The 16,574-nt window shown below is 37.1% G+C and overlaps 1 protein-coding gene across 1 annotated transcript in view; it reads right to left on the bottom strand.

Annotated features, from left to right (window-relative positions):
* The window catches only part of AFTPH (aftiphilin), a 34,463-nt gene that overhangs the window by 16,327 nt on the left and 1,562 nt on the right, over nucleotides 1-16,574 (bottom strand). The window contains 5 exon segments of the mRNA XM_010182605.1: nucleotides 2,107-2,229; nucleotides 4,615-4,671; nucleotides 4,986-5,112; nucleotides 5,584-5,735; nucleotides 16,336-16,574. The exon segment at nucleotides 16,336-16,574 is cut by the window's right edge and continues 31 nt beyond it. Coding sequence (XP_010180907.1) covers nucleotides 2,107-2,229; nucleotides 4,615-4,671; nucleotides 4,986-5,112; nucleotides 5,584-5,735; nucleotides 16,336-16,574 — 698 coding nt within the window.

Here is a 16,574-nt window from a genome sequence, read left to right as displayed (position 1 = left end):
GGAAGTCATACATGCACACGCACAGATACTGATCTGTGTACAAGTCCCATAAATGCCAGGTTTTCAACATAGAACTCTTCTCCTTTCCTTAAGCAAAGCATAGTAATCTGTTAACCAGAGCCTCTCTTTTCAACAAAAAAGCCAATATGCTTTCTGAATATAAAAATGACCAATCACCATTGCCATCTGAAAGTGGAAGAATTTAGAAGTTTTACTCAATGTGTAATTAAACTTAAAGATACCCAAGTCATTGTACCTAAATTACCTGTGTTCAGAATAAGGAGTTTCAGGCTGCACTAAAATTCCCTATAATATTTCCACTGCATATTTACCAATGTTTACAGCACAGTGCCTAATGAAATGTTTACCAAAGTCTGGGCACATCGTCTTAATGACACTATGATCTGGAATATTCCTAAGAGGCACTCTGCACAATGTGGAGTGAAGCTGGATTTTTCCAAAAGCAAACAGAAGCCACCAAACATTAACAGAAGATGAGGCAAAGAAAGAAACAAGGTCTCTGCGGTAGAGAAGTGATCATTCATGCCCTGAAACTTTCTGAAAGTCACTTAACTGTGGCCTCTTAGCATTCTTAACAGTTAGAGCTCTAACTCCTCTCTCCCTCAAAAGCTTATTTTAGTATTTGTCTTTTTGAAAAAAAAAGAAAAAAACAAAACAAAACAAAACACCACAACAAACAAAACAATCTAAGGCCAGCAGTGCAGACAGATGGCATAGACGCTCCTCAGATGTACTTACAGACCATAACTATTGAACTGAGATGCCCTTGTCAGAACAAGCTACGGGACAGGATTATCGAACTGTGACAAGTAATGGGAAATTCTGCTACAGGAGTATCCAAAAGTACAAATTCATAATTAGAGGGGAAAAAAAGAGACTTTGATTAGTAAAGGTTCTTATATTCAGTTCTCAGCACTATGACTGCCAAGCAAAATGGCACATGTCAGAGATGCTGCTACTTCAGGCTCTTACAGCTCTCTACACTGTTTAGTGTATGGTTTATTCTATGTTTTCCCCTCTGTAAGGAAAGGAACTTTGGATGCTGCAGAAAGCCAGTGGAATTTTCCTATTATGTTCATTTATAGAAATCAAACAAGTGATTTCTTCAGCTGACACTGGCTGCAATAATCATTATTTTTACCTTTTCTAATATGTAGTTCAGCTGCTCAGTTCTACTACAGTGTTTATGAGAAGCAGCATAGGGAACCATCACCAAACATGTATATTACTATGTAAAACAATCTCAGTTCTGAGCTCAATGACATACTGCTATTTCACAGTGAAAAAAAAATTCTCCTCTGGTACAAATATGTCGCAGTTAGAGCTCTGCAGAGCAAAGAGCACAAGGAAATCACTATGTTCAGAAGTATCTACTGCTTAAGGTTAGGTGTAAGGATAACTCATTTTGGGAAATCTTCAGTCAGAAGTCATAAGCACAGCAGATAACTAAAGATTGGTCAGATTAAACAAGGCCTTCACTAAGGAAGGACACAGCTGAGATTATGAATATGTGTTCAGTACTACTGTAGTAAACTGAAAATTAAATGCCTCTGCATATCCCATTAGCTAGTTCCAGTCACACACATTGCAACATACATCGCATTAAAGCTGCCTTCTAATATTGTAATATCAAAACAACAACAAAACAGAATTCACGGAATTCAGAAGCTCATTCCTACACTCCTCTGAACTAACTTTGCATCAGACTCCTACAGTAAGCTTCAGAAAAAGCAAAGATGAAAAACATTAGCCACAGGAAGGACAATTGTAGTGTTACATCTAAAATTTGTGGAAGTAACTGTCCACTGCCTTTTAAAGCAAATTTCAGTATAACAGCAGACATCATCAGGACTTTTAAATGCTGGCCACCAGCTGCTACAGTCATATCATAGGGACTCCCTTCCAGTCACATACGAAAAGTAAATCCAAGAGCTGGATTTCAATCTGACACAGAGAACACCTGTGCTTTACATACAGGTCTCTGAACACACCATCTAGATATTTTAAATATGAAGGAAGAGGTAAGAGCACTGTTTTCCTCATTCTTTCTTTTCCTTTCCTCCCCATTCTTTCTCTGTTTTTTACCTGGAACTGATCAGATGTACATGCGTTCACCTCTGGTGATACAGAAGGTGTCTGTCCTATAGAAGCTATTTTTTCTGCTGCAGATATTGGTTTCAAAGGTTCCTTGGTAGGCTCTAACATACCCTAAATAGATAAAGAAATTAATTAAAAATCACACGTACACAAGACATATACACTTATATATATTTTTTCTAAAAACCGCAGATGCGAAAAAAATAGAAAACACACCACTAGGCAGTACCACCCTCAACTAGGGACTTGGGGGTAACCATACATCCCTGGGACCCTCCAGTGAAGGGGGCAGAAGGAGATGGGGTAGGGGAGAGGATCATCCTGGTTCCCTAGGACTAAGAAACATTATAGAGCCAATAACAGAAACCCAAGTGCTTGGGTGCTTGGAGCTTGCTTTCAACTTTTAATAATGTAATTTAAGCTGGAGGAAACAGTTACTTGATAAGGTGATGTCTTCTCCTTCCACTTGTGTGTAGACTATTTCAGAAATATCAAATGCATATCGAGTGCATACAAGTGCATTCATTCCATTTTAACAATTAAAGTAATTCAGAAGAAGCAAGTCAAATTATCAGTTTGCAGAATGTTATCAAGAACAGTAATTATTGCCATGAAAATAAATGCATTAAAAAGCATTAAGAAGATAATTAATCCACATTTTTATTTTTAAACAAATGGTTTGAAGATAGACAGTACGATGAAAAACATCTGAAATCTCTGGTGTTCCTGAATAAAAAAATTGAGGGTGAAAGAGATCTACACAAAGACCAAAGTTTGCACTGACATACGCAAACCATCTCAGAACAATGAGTTACAAGAGAGAAAAAAACCCAAAAACCCAACTAAAACCATTGGATTTGCAACTGGTGTATTTTAAAATAAATTCATGAAGTCAGCCACCAAGATCAGCTGTCCCACAAATGTTTCTACAGCACGTTAGAAGAGCTTAGAATTTAACCACCAGTTAAATCAATTCTTCTGGACAGTGGAGAAACGTGAAGCAGTGTGACAATAGAAAGCAGCAAGCCACTTTACTCCTACCATAGTCTCTATCCATCTTACTGCGTGCACAAGTATTTAAAAAATTTAGGAGACAATTAATAAGCAACAACAATCTGCTGCAAAATATAACTGCATGCTGCATACAAACAGTCTTGCTCACAAATAAGTTACAGGAAGAAAACAGCAATTGCTATGAGATGTTTTCTCTCTCTGTATCAGAATACCGTGCTTACATTCAGAGAAACACATGAGCTGACCTTGATGCATCGGAAAACAATGGCTCTAGAAACTGACCGTAGAAGTCACTCTACAGAATTAATCTACAGATTAAATTGGTTTAATACATACCAAAGACGACTGTAATCCTTTCACATTCAATTTGTGAATTAACATATAAAAAGTGTATGTATATATACACGCATACAAACACACATAGGCTTCCAGAATAAAAGAACATATTTATTCTGCCAAGACTAGCAAGAGTGGCAAATCCTATCTTCCGAATGTTTTTACTACTACAGACATGGCACAGAGTCTGAAATGCCAAACACGAAATACAGAATATTGGCTTAAGTGAAAACAGTTGATCTTACTGCACTAGGCTACTTGAGTTTCCTTCAATCTACAGAAATCTAAGTTATGCCAGATTATTTTTATCTAGCACTAGGGGCAACACAACAATACTGGCAATACAATGCTTTCTGATAGCCATATATACACACACACACACATATATATATATATGTTGGTCACTTATTAATATGCCAATAACACCGCAAAGCATTATCATGCACCTCTCCTGATATAGGGATACTGTGGTGCAATCAAGTAATTAATAAATAGCCTGCCAGAGAAACAGTTGCACAAAAAGTAATGACTGAGTGCTGAGAAAACTTCCTATGCACGTTTCAAGGAATACCATAACTCTCTAGCAGTTCCTGACCTTCCTTTGAAGCATCTGGTCTTAATGCCATGGCTTCCCAAAACTGCTGATACGAACTGATGTTTTTATTAATTTCAATGTTCCTTTGTAATTTTTGACAACTATTTAACCATCTAGTTTGTGTCAATTTTTAGTGGACATTTTTCTACATCTACACCTTATATTTAAAAGTTAAAATTCAACAATAATTATTATTATTTATTACTTTTTATTGCTACATACACTTTAACATATTACTTCAATAATTTTTTTTTCTTTAGAAAATGTCTCAAATTGAGTCTGGACTAGCTAGCTGACTTTGTTAGATAAAGAGCTTGCTCTAGGAAATGAGTAAATTGATACTTTTTTCATTTAAAATAGAGTATCTGCTTGCACACATAATGGAAATTGTGTATTTTGTGATTCTTTTCTAGCATTTCAAATAATGCCCAAGCCATAACTGTACTTACAAAAATATCTTTCAGCACACTTTGTGCTTAATGTCATTTAATATACTTCATTACATAATGTTGTTGGAACTATAACAAAAAGTAACACTAAAGCAAGCTTACCAGTCCTGCTGCATACATGGGTACTATAACAGGCTGTTTCTTGTTGCCTGTAAAAAGCTGATAAAACACAACAAAAATTTACTTAAGAGTTTCTGTGTCAGCGATGATAATATTTTTTCAATATTGTATATATTAGGTCAATATCAGAATAAATAATAAGTTAAATGTAACACAATGGTTAAGAACTAATGCAACTTTTAATCTTAACAGTTCTTACAAAAAGTTGTCAGACGGTGTGTCATGAAAAGCCACATTCAGTGCAGCTATGCAATTAAGAGACAAGCATCCATATAAAAAAAACAAACTTCCACTTGATTCTACATTTAAAGCAACTCCACCATTTAGAAAGCAAGTTTTATTGACAGACTCACAATATTTCTTGTGTCAATTCCCAAGGAGCACAAAAGCTTTTTGTTGCTGTGGGAGCCACCCCACTGGTATCTCAGTCCATACGCATCATGGATATCTTGCAGCTCTGTCCAAACGTCCATCAGTTCCCTATACAACCCATCATAGATCAAGATATCAACAGGAAGAACAGCTTAGCACTCTTGAACATTTATTCAAGTTTTTAGTGCAACTGACTTATTATACGTTACAACTAAACTTATGCACAAGCACAGCACCCAGGGGAACTAGAACTGCACAGTGTTCTCAGAACAATTATAGCTCAGACTTATTATTGGAAAATGATTTCCACAGCAGACAGGACAAGGCCTACTTAGACTACATCATCACATGAATAAATACAACAATTTATATCAAGTGTAACTAGTAAGATATATTTTGAAGTACTCCTTGTATATGTAGTCACTGAAAACAAGCATTCTGCTAGATAGCTAGTTCTTAATCAATAGTTTTCCAACACACTTGAATCAACTTATTTTGAATTACTGCTTTATGTTTTAAGTTCCCAAAGAAAACGCATTTCTACTTCATTCTGAAGTTTGTTGCAATGTGATTTCTTACCCAGTATTTGCTAAGGTCTCCTCAGTTGTCACCTGCTTTTCACCTACTTCCAACAAATGATTCAAGGAACTTATTTCTTCTTCAATTTCAAGGACTGGCATGGAAGGAAAACAGACTTCAAATATTCGTTCCAGGCGATTTAGCAATGTTGTCTATATCAAAGAGAAATTTTTTGTCAAGTTTTGTTAACTGTTTTAAAGAAAAGGAGTCAAAAAATAAGTTAAGATGGATAACAATATGTAGCTGATACAAAGTTTCACTTACCACAAAATACGTAACTGTCAGAGGATCGCAAGGCTTGTTATAAGCACCAAATACAGGCTGCTAGCTACTGAGAAACAGTAAGGATCTTGCCCTCTGCAAAGTGAGGTCTTATGGAAGAGTCCAGTACTGCTCTTACCAGAGTTGCTCTTTGTTATAAATTAGCAGAAAATACGTGCAACAAGTATTATGCAATATTTCCTTAAGAAGTGTTAAAGTCTCCAAATCTACATATGCTCCGAGTTTTACTGAACACATTTTTTCAGCAAGCTTCGTACTGAACAATATAATTTCACTTAATGACAATGAACTTCAATACCACCTTGAGACATAATGTTAATTGAAAAGACAGTTTCAAGATGCATGCAGTTAAAGGTCTCACAAAACTCAGCCTGATGTGCAACATGCTCATGGTGTGATAACTTGAAAAACAGTAAGGAAAAACTATTTATAGTCAAAGACTACATGCTTCCTAAAAACCTGCTAGCATCAATGACACAGATGTAGAAAAGCCATAATCCTCATTTGCAACGGTTCATGTGATAGTCAGGTGTAATGCAGAAGAGCCAAGGCTAAGACATTTAAACAAATGTTTTGTCAAAAAAGTATCTGTAAGATTTGTTTTGTATTACACCAGACCAAAAAAAACCCAAATCACTTAACGCCTTAATTTCTTGCCCCAAAACATATTTGTCTGTTTTTACAATTAGAGATTGCTTATTTAAACAGAAGAATTACTTTACTCCACGCAATTTCCCTTTCACGATTCAGGCAATTGATGCTGAATGCTGTGATCTTTCAGGGGTTAAAAGCCAACCTTGGGAGTGTTTCTATCCTAGTCAAATAACTTAAAAAACAACAATAACTCCACTAACTTTCATTTTAGCTGCATAAGAAGTCAGCTAGATAGCAGCATGGTTTGCACAACCACAATTTTATCAATGTTACTTTCATCTGACCTTCTTTCTGCTGCCTTACATTATAAACTCACACCGAGAGTACACAAATACAAATACTCAGAAGTTTTGCAGGAGGGCTACAGATCTATTTTCCATAGTTTTGAGAGACTGGGCAGGATTTACTGCTTGTCAAAGTAGTTGCAACCATGTCTTGATGCTGCCATTACTTCAGCGAAAAAGGAAACTTCAGCATCTTAGGAAGGCTGGCAGGGTTCTTAAGTTTCATAACGGAAGAAATGTTTCCTGCTTTTCTCTCCACCCGTGACATGATCACTGCTGTTGGCTAGGATAAGGTCTCAGCAATATAAACAGCACATATCGGTACTAATGGTTTCTAGGCATTTTAATTCCACAGCATGCACTGGGCCTTGGCAGATGGATTTAATATTAAAAACAGAAAAACCCTCAACTAACCTCCTGTCCCTACAAAACAAACAAGCAAATTATTATTTTTTTTTTTACAAGCACAGTATGCTTTCTTCTTTTTAAGTTCTTCCCTTACATTGCTATAATTTCTCTCTATTGTACTTCAGACACAGAATTTCAACCTTAATATTGCTCTATGAACTGTATCTGACATCAGATGTACCACTGACATGGAATATATATTTCCCCCCCCAGTTCAACCCATTAAAAATGGGCAACCTGCAAGGTCTTAACTTTTATTAAAAAGTACCAATTGCAAGGTATGTTCATAAAAATGAAATTAAAGCCTTTTTTAAATATACTTGTTTTTTATCCAGAAACATCTGAATCTCTCTTCTTGCTAGGGGAAGGAGATGCAAGCCTGGCACAAAAGGAGTACATTTTTCTTTCTAATTTGGAGTTACTCAATAGCCACCTTTTCAATGCTTTGCTGCACCATACAGAGGGCAGCACCCAGCAGCTTCAACACCTGCTTTTCTACTGGAGAAATGGAAAAGAAACTGAGTAGGCGAAAATCCCACGAGCATCCCACAGTGTGTGCTAGTATAGCTATGCCAGCAGAGCCCTCCTGTGGAGATGCACATTCCAGCAGCAATGCTGAATTTACAAACCAACCAGACAGAGGTTTTTTGTTAAAATTGAAATGATTTCAGGTTCAGAAAAGCAAAGTTGGTAGGTGGAAGTTACATCTTTTAATTAGACCAACCAATACAGCTGGGACAAAGCTTTATGCACCAGAATATTTGCTTCACAATTACAATCGCTATCTACAACATTTCTCATGTGAATTTTTATCTGAAAATTTGCCTCGTCTCTTGTTTCAATTAAGCAAACCACTGACCATGTACATCAGCAAACATAACACAGAGGCAAACACCACCTTATCAGGATATCTTGATTCTGTATTGGAGTTGCAATGATGAGGCAGAAACTGAGAACCAAGTCTGTTCAGCCTATTCTCCCTACTCAGCTGCTAGCTGCAAAAAGCAGGGAAAATAAACTTACTTAGAACACCAGCTCTTCAGTTTTGCTGCCTGTGAAAGAAAAGTCTACTGGGGACAGCCCCCAGGTTCACTTATTTGCAAAACATAACATCAAGATGCTGTTATTATTGTACTATCAAAGGACCTGAAATACACAGCATACCTCTCACTTTTTTTTTTCCTTTTCATTATGTCACTGCTATATTCTGACCATAATGAGTTGTGTTCTACAGTAAATAATTTTCCTTTTGATCATCTCTTAATGCCAAATAATTTTGTCCATACAATAAGTTACAATACCTGTCACAGGTGATTCTGCTCTGGCAGGGGGCTTAGACTAGATGATCTTTTGAGGTCCCTTCCAACTCCTAATATTCTGATTCTGTGATTACTTGTGTGCTGGTTGTGTTTGTTGACCAGAACTGAGATGTTAATTTACATTTTTAGGAAGTAAAACTAAATACTATTCCAGATTCAAGTCTAACATTGCACCATACAGAAGCATGCTCTACTTAAGTTTTAAAACTTAACTATGCCTACAATATATCACTCGCCCTTATCTAACATCAACAGGTGACGCTTACTTCATTTCTGTAATGCAGCAGGAGTACATATCCCCTGTGAAAAGGAAGTGGCAGACAAAAGGCATTGAATCATGAAAACAGTAAGGCATCATGTTTCTTGAAAAGGATCAACATATGAGAACATGCTAGTGACTACGAATATGCTCACTTAGGTAATGAAAAAATTAAAAGAAAGTCTCCAAGAAGCGAGCAGCATCTCAGTCAGCACCCAGTTTCAAATTTGAGCTTAAGAATTGTGCCAACATTTCAGGAACAGGTTAATTATAGCATTCTTTACACTTTCTTTCATCTTTTCTAAATTACCAGAAATGCTTGGCCCTTATTTACATACGACAGAGAAGAATGGTTTCCATAGCAAAGCAGAGTAATTAATTCTGTGTGCAAATGGACACAAGGATGAGCGTACAAGCACACAGCTCCTGGGCAGTGGCAATGTCTCCAGAGGCAGCAGCTGAACTTGGTCTTCTAACTGGTAACGAAAACCTGTGGTCAGCTCTCTGGTATAAAGGGCATTACCAATATTCTGAAATTAGTGTCCATTTTCTACAAACCTCAACCTATTATTTGTACAAAACAGACCATACGAAAAATATTACTTCTGTCATACACAGTAGAGTCATGTCTCTCAGCTTGAAAAGTCCTAAAAAAAGGCAGAAAAGAACTTTTATTCACTTTTCATGTCACTAAAAGCATTTAACACCCAAGTGTTCCCCACTGTCATTTGAGAAAAGTAATTCTTAAAGGCAGTTACTGAAGATATGAATAAAGGCTGCAGTTGCCATTCTAAAAATTAACTGTGACTGCTAAACAGTGACAAACTGAAAGCCCCAGTTTCTCTGATGGTATAGAAGTTTCGGGCAAACACTTAAGATACATGGTAATCACCACTTGAAACAACAAGAGTATCACAGATGTAACAGACTTTCAAGTACAAATGCTAACCACAGGATTAGAATTTATCTCCTTAGCAGTTAAATAAGGGGCAAGATCCAGCCCTCAGAGCTGAAAGGCCAAAGTTGACAGAATTTGTCTGTCCTCTTCTTCTCCATCACAAGACTACAGAATCAATGAACACCACAGCAAATCTACTCTGTCCACCCAGCACACTAAATCCTCTTTAGCCACCTCCACATGAACTCAACAGTGGCAGGTTGCTGCCTGTCTTCAGAGCTGTGAGGAGATACTAAAACTTTCCATACAGACAACATACTTAGGCTGCACTATAGATACAGTTGATACCAATCGCAGTTTTCACCATATCCCTGCTCTTAGGGAACTCTGTGAACGAAGGGGGATAAAAATGTCATCTTGTGTCTCTCCATGGCCGCAACCACACACGAGCTGCAAAGCAGACACAAGAGCTCATCCAGTGAACTTCAAGCTGGAAGCTCGAGTGGAGTAGTACTTTGTCCCTCCTTCCTGATCACTTTCCATCAGAGGAGACAGCCCAATTCCTCAATGCAATCTCTCATTTCCCTCATCCCACTCTGCTTTACAGCCCGCAGCATCTCTGCTCTGGCAGTCTTCAGAGGTGCTTTGAGAAAGGGGACAGTCAAAAGCAGAGGACGCCGTCAGCCCTCCTTTTCCTGCAGCCAGGAAAAGAGGCTATGGAGGAAGCAAAACGCAAACTCCAGGCTGTGTGCATCTATTGAACACAAAACTGGAAGATCTAAGAATAAATAAAACAGTGGAATAAACTATTGAGAATATCTAGATATTCACATCTTATTTGATAGAAAAACATAAGAAAGAAGACAGAAATGAGCATATGAAAGATCCAAGATGCACTAAAAAATAATAATAAAAAAAATAAATCAGCAGAACACAGCAGCTCAGGGGCCAGAAGCCAAGAAAATAAACTGAGTAAATAGAAATATTTTATTTATTTTAAATCATGAACCCACTGCTCTGGAGAATGCCTAATGCAGGTATTTGTGATCATTTCCACAAAATAAAGCAGAGGTTAAATGAGAAAAAAAATCTTTGCTGGGTTTTCTGACAACCAGCAACATATTTTCCAGCAACACTTTGCCTGTGTGGAGCTAAGACGCCATGTATTCCTCTACCTTTAGCACATGTGGGACTGGGGCTTTTTGGTTGGTTGGTTGTTTTTCTTTTAAATTATTGCTATTATTTATTTTATTTTTCCCCTCTTTTTTTCCTCCTTTAAAAGATAAAGTACATGCCAGTTAACAGAGGAGAGCTGAGGAACTGATTTAAGCAGATGTAACTCACCACAGAGAACACACCAATCAACTTCAGTAGGTCTCAAAATCTTTCAAGCTCAAGCATTAATCAAAGCTGAACAGTTAAGCTAAACAAAGCAGTTAAAATCTAAGATAATGCCATAAATTTCTCGGAGGTAGAAAAGTGAATTGTTTAATTTTTATTACCGCAAATAATTTACAATGGATGCGCTGGTCCTACACAGAGATTTACAAGCCAGCAAGAGGATGCCACTTAGTTATACAATCAAGTATGATGCCACAAGAGCTAAAAACCCTCACCGATGAGAAATTAGGAGTAATTTTTTTTTTTTTACAATAATTTGAAGATATAAGAAGGCAGTAATAGTTCTAAATATTGAAAACAAAAAAAAACCCAGCATATTTTTACATTTTTAAATAGCAGCTATAAAGATCTTGAGCTTGGCTGCAAAGCAAATCTGAGAATTTAGTGGTTTGAGAAGGAAGAGTAAGACCTCTCTGCTCTTTTAACTGCTTGATCTAAGACAGTTATAAACCACAGGGAAGTTCAGTGTAGAAATGCAAAGCTGCCTCTCCTTCTTGCTGGAAGGTTTGCACATTTAGTCTCCCTCAGTTAAAGAATGCATCAAATCTTGCATCTTCCACGCTGGCAAAGTGAAATTTAACAGTTATTTACCTAGACTACATAAAACTTACTTCCCATTTCAGTTGGTCACATTGTTATTATCTAGTGGTGTTGTACTAGCTTTTCAGTCAGGCTCCGAGAGGAAATCTAGTAGATGAAACTTATGTGTACAAAATGGAAAATTTGTTCCATGAGATATAAACTGAAATGCTAAAACAACTCCCTCCCAAACAATTTTCTTTTGTAAGATCCCCTTACCTAGCCTGTTCTGAAATACAGCAATTATGGGCTACTTTTAATGATCTGGTTTTCACTGCTATTTAGCTGCACCTACTTAAGTAACTGTGCTACAGACTTAAAAAACCCAAACCTTTCCAGACAGATATATTTACACTGCAAGTTGCTACTCAACTGTCCAAACTTAATTTAGCCAACACTATCTTAATTTATTTAACTGGGAGGCTGAAATCCTTACCATCATAATGACTTTATTCCAAGAGGATGACTTCATTCATGATCCAAGACAAAGTGGCAGTGATCCAGGGTTTTCTTTGTCTTGATGCATACTTGTGGCTTAGTAGCCATACATCACCCACACCATCTGATTAATCTGAAGTAGAGCCTGTGAGCTCAGGCTCTCTAATAAGCAGAGCATCTTAAAACTCACTTGTAGGACTGTTCAGGTTTCCCTTCCTTCATTTCCAAGATTTGTTGCCTCCTAGCTAAATCAGGTAAAGAGTTTTGGCCTTCCAACCAACCCACAATTCATCTGTCTCCTCTAGAGGTGCCTATAGCCTCTGAACACAGCTAGGCACAGCAGTATCACCCACCCACATGATTACCATGGGTAATAACTGCTCTCGTGCTCAAGTCCTTATATATATTCTTAATGCACAATACAACAGAGTAACACCCTCAGCTGACTAATATTCAACACTTTATTGTAGAAAAAAGCTGTGCTACAAGCCTTATATACCTAACTTAGTGTGCTATGTGATCACATAAAGGAGATTAATGCATATGGTACGGTGCAGGTTCACTTAGAACTTGTTAGATTGACCAGTTCACTCACCACTACATCCTAAATCAGTTTTAATAAACACAAAGGCAGATCTGTATCTAATACAAACCTGCAGCTATAGTTAAACCATTGCATATTTTTCAGCTTAAGACAGACATTAAATGATTAAGGTATGCCATTGTATTAATATGGGTTCAAGTACCAGTTTGTGTATCTGTGTCCATCAGCCTTTGAAACTGGAACCTTTTTTAAGAGGTTAAAAATTCTTTCAGTAGTTTTAACTGAATGCCATATACTATGTCTTTTTTCTTTCCCCCTCTACACAGCATTGCTGAATAGGTCAACATGTTAGAAATCCTATGTTGCACACTGTGTGCAGGATTCAGAGAGACTAAGATCAAAGGTCAAAGAGAAAAGACATAATGCAACTACACGTCACTATATAAGGTCATTTTTGTGACCTTTTCCTCCTTACTTAATTCTTCTGTATTCTATACTGGATTAGTTACTTGAATTCAAGCAGAGCCTAACTTCTAATTAAACAATATACCAAATCCGCAATCTTCAAAAGTTTGCCCAACACATACCTTGTTATCAAGACCACATCCAGAAAACACAAACTAAGGAAATAAAGTGCGCAGAGACCATTGGCAAGGGGACTTGAGCTACCAGTAAATAACTTCTCTTTCATGCTGCATTCTGGATGGATGAAAATTGCTGTATACAGCATTTCAACTTTTAAACAGTAATGCTGCTGGCTAAGTATGCATAAGCAGAAAACTGAAAAGTAAAAGAATACATTAAGGTCATTCTGTTTTTACACCATTCAAAATTATTTTACTACCACGTTACAGTGACTCTCCTAGCCTCAATACCACAGATCAAGTGTATACAGTATCTTGAAAATGATCCCAGTTCACTTTTGGCCTAAGCCAAGGTCTCAATTTTCACATTTATCTCAAGTGTCTAACACATGCAGTATTACTCTCTTGCACAGCCCGCTCCCTTTAAGTTGCTACAGCAAGTGCTTTTTAGATCTGCCATCAATACCCTGATTAAGTAATTTACTCCTCCCTATCCTTCTTTAGTCAGGACAGTAAAAAAATGTTCATTTACCTCTCCCTAGCTTTATTTTCCATGCAAGTGTTTCTGCTTTAGCATCAAACAGCTCCAGAACTCAACTTCAATATACAGGAAACAGAAGATCATCAAATACTTCAAAAGGGTATATTTCTGTGGTTTGACCTCAGTGATATCATCTTAGATGAAAGTAAGGAAGCTGATCAAGATCCGAACTTAATTTTACTAAGATTCCGCACTCAAAGTACTGGGACTGTCTGCTGGCTTATGTTGACTCAGCCAATCTCAGTGTTTCTAATTGCAATTTACTAGACTGTGGCTCAACAGATTAAAAACAGAATTACTATTTAAGATTAAAACAAAGCATGTGGTTTCAATAGATCCTTCCAAAACTTAAAGCACTTACAGATTACAAAGTAAGTTTTGAAAATGTGAATTATTGTTTTAAGAGTTAACTGAAAAAAAAAAAAAAGTAGCAACTGTCATTGCAAGGCTAAGGAAAGTATTGCAACAGAAAAAACACATCCAGCTCAACTTCCTCTACAGCTTATTTCTGTAAAACGTTCTCCAAGTTGTTCTGCCTTCCCTGCCAGTGAGGAAGTACATCATTTTATATCCAGTCACAACTGGCTGTAGTATAAAGAAAAGGAATGAAAAAACATTTAAGTCTTAGAACTTGCATTACAAAGTAACCAAACTACTGTATGACTTCATGACAGATCACCAAAGAACTTACATTGTAACCTGGCTTTTCTCTTTTGTTAAGACAGAGTTAGGGAGGGGAAAAGAAAAAAATTACAGAACCTCTGAAGGTTCTGCTTTTATAAACATCTACATTCAGAAACATTTTCTATTGAAACTCCATCACAGAATTACAGAAAACTGTAAGTAAAAATGTTTGAAGCCTTCAGACTACCTCTTAAATAGCATGATTAACCAGAAAAATGGATTATTTACTGGAATAATCTCCCCCACTCCATTTCTTTGTCAGACTCTGAACAGTTTTTCAAGTGGCAACAGGAACAATTTAGATTAATTGCACTAATGACCTCAGTAGTCTCAAATTTTAAAGGTGAATGACCAACAGAATAGGTAACAACAGATCTGTGCTTTTAACTTGAGAAATGAACGGTTGGACATGATGATCTCAGAGGTCTTTTCCAATCGAGCGATTCTGTGATGCTGTGAAATGGACCCACACATTCAGGTGATGATGAGCAAGATTCTGCACAGGCACAAAAATCCACCTGCAGGTTCACTTGCAAGTTTCTTTTACCTCGTGAAGCCACTTTGAAATTTGGTGTGTTAGTCATTGCACCAAAAAGCATTCAGGAAGTGTCAGGAGCTGAGGCTCACATCTTTTAATGTGACAAGAAATCAGTGCTAAGTCCCAAAAGATCTATTCCATTTGCTGATGCTTGCAAAGCTCTGGCTGGCACAACCTTCTTCTGAAAAGCCATCTCACCTGTCACTGGTAGGAAACTGAAAGAGGCAGGGCTGTCACCAGGCCTATGCAAGGTCCTGGAAGAAAGGACTTACCTCATTTCCTTGTATTGCCAGAGAAGATGCAAACCTTTCAGACGCATATTACCACTAACACTCTTTATCACTAGTGTTGCTGCATTCTTCAGAAAGACAGAGCATACTCTAAACTACTCATATGAGACATGATTAAAAAGAAGCATTGAAGAGAACTTTAAATTGTTGGTTTGAATTTTGTAAAAGTAATATTAAATATTTAGTAAAAAACCCTACCTATGTATGAAGAGGCACAGATCTCAAAGATGGCTGGTGAAAAGACTTAGGAAGGAATTAATTAGGAATTAATACATACTTAGCAACTAAGGCAGAAAACCTAGGAGTTGGGAGTAAGAAATAATCTTATCTAACTCACTCTCCCCCAAACTCCTAATAAGTAGTAGCAGCAGCTTTAAGAAATCATCAGTCATATATTTGTGATGTTGCTGTAATGTGGAGCTTCCCACAATTAATGTATAACAGAGAGTTATTTTTAAATAACTTTTAAATGGTTAACTTCCCAGGATTTGGAATACCAGGGACAGAACTCCATAAGTCACATTTTATTGTGCTCTCTGCTCTAAGCAAACGAGTGAAACTATTTACAAATTGAGTAATTATTTTTAATCAGATTTTGAAAACATGATAGAGAATGGTGATGGAAAATTTTGGGAATATATAATCTCAGTTTCCAGTCACACCATTATTTTACGAAAAGGCAACATCAGAGTGCCCACTCAAAAGACAGTAAGCCATCAAAAGAAGAATTATCACAGGCTCTGAAATGTTTATGATGGCTTATTCCTTTGATCAGTTTATGTAAGGGACCACATATAATCACCAAAACAAATGGATATAAGTTCCTGCATACCCCACTCATTTTTCTGCAGAAAGTAACAGTGTGAAAGATAAAAGATGCAAATACAGCACACTTATTTCATACCGGCCTGTCTCACTCACCAAATTAAATCTCTCCCACAAGACAAACAAGGACTATTCAAACATTTGTTGTATGCAGAAGCAGGAACCAGGAAGAGCTGTATGCACAAGAGCAGAAAAAGAATGAACAAAATCAAGAACACCCTTACCTGAATGGAAGGTGCTGGCTCTTGAGATTGCTTACTGGTAGTTCCCTGGAAAGATGCTAAAGCAAAACTGTCAGTCTTGTGTAATACTGGACCATCAATCCTGGCAGATGCATCTGTCCTATGCGACTGCCACGTCTCTTTTCTGTGATGAGACTCACCAGCTTGCTCATCTCCAAAGGCAGCCCAAGAACAGCTGTCTTTTTGTTCATCTCCAAAAGCATTCCAGTCTGTAGCCTGGT

The sequence above is a fragment of the Mesitornis unicolor genome, unplaced genomic scaffold (assembly GCF_000695765.1).
Source record: "Mesitornis unicolor isolate BGI_N332 unplaced genomic scaffold, ASM69576v1 scaffold46934, whole genome shotgun sequence".
Classification (NCBI taxonomy): Eukaryota; Metazoa; Chordata; class Aves; order Mesitornithiformes; family Mesitornithidae; genus Mesitornis; species Mesitornis unicolor.
The sequence above is the reverse complement of the archived record's forward strand: the minus strand, read 5'-3'. Positions and strand labels throughout refer to the sequence as shown.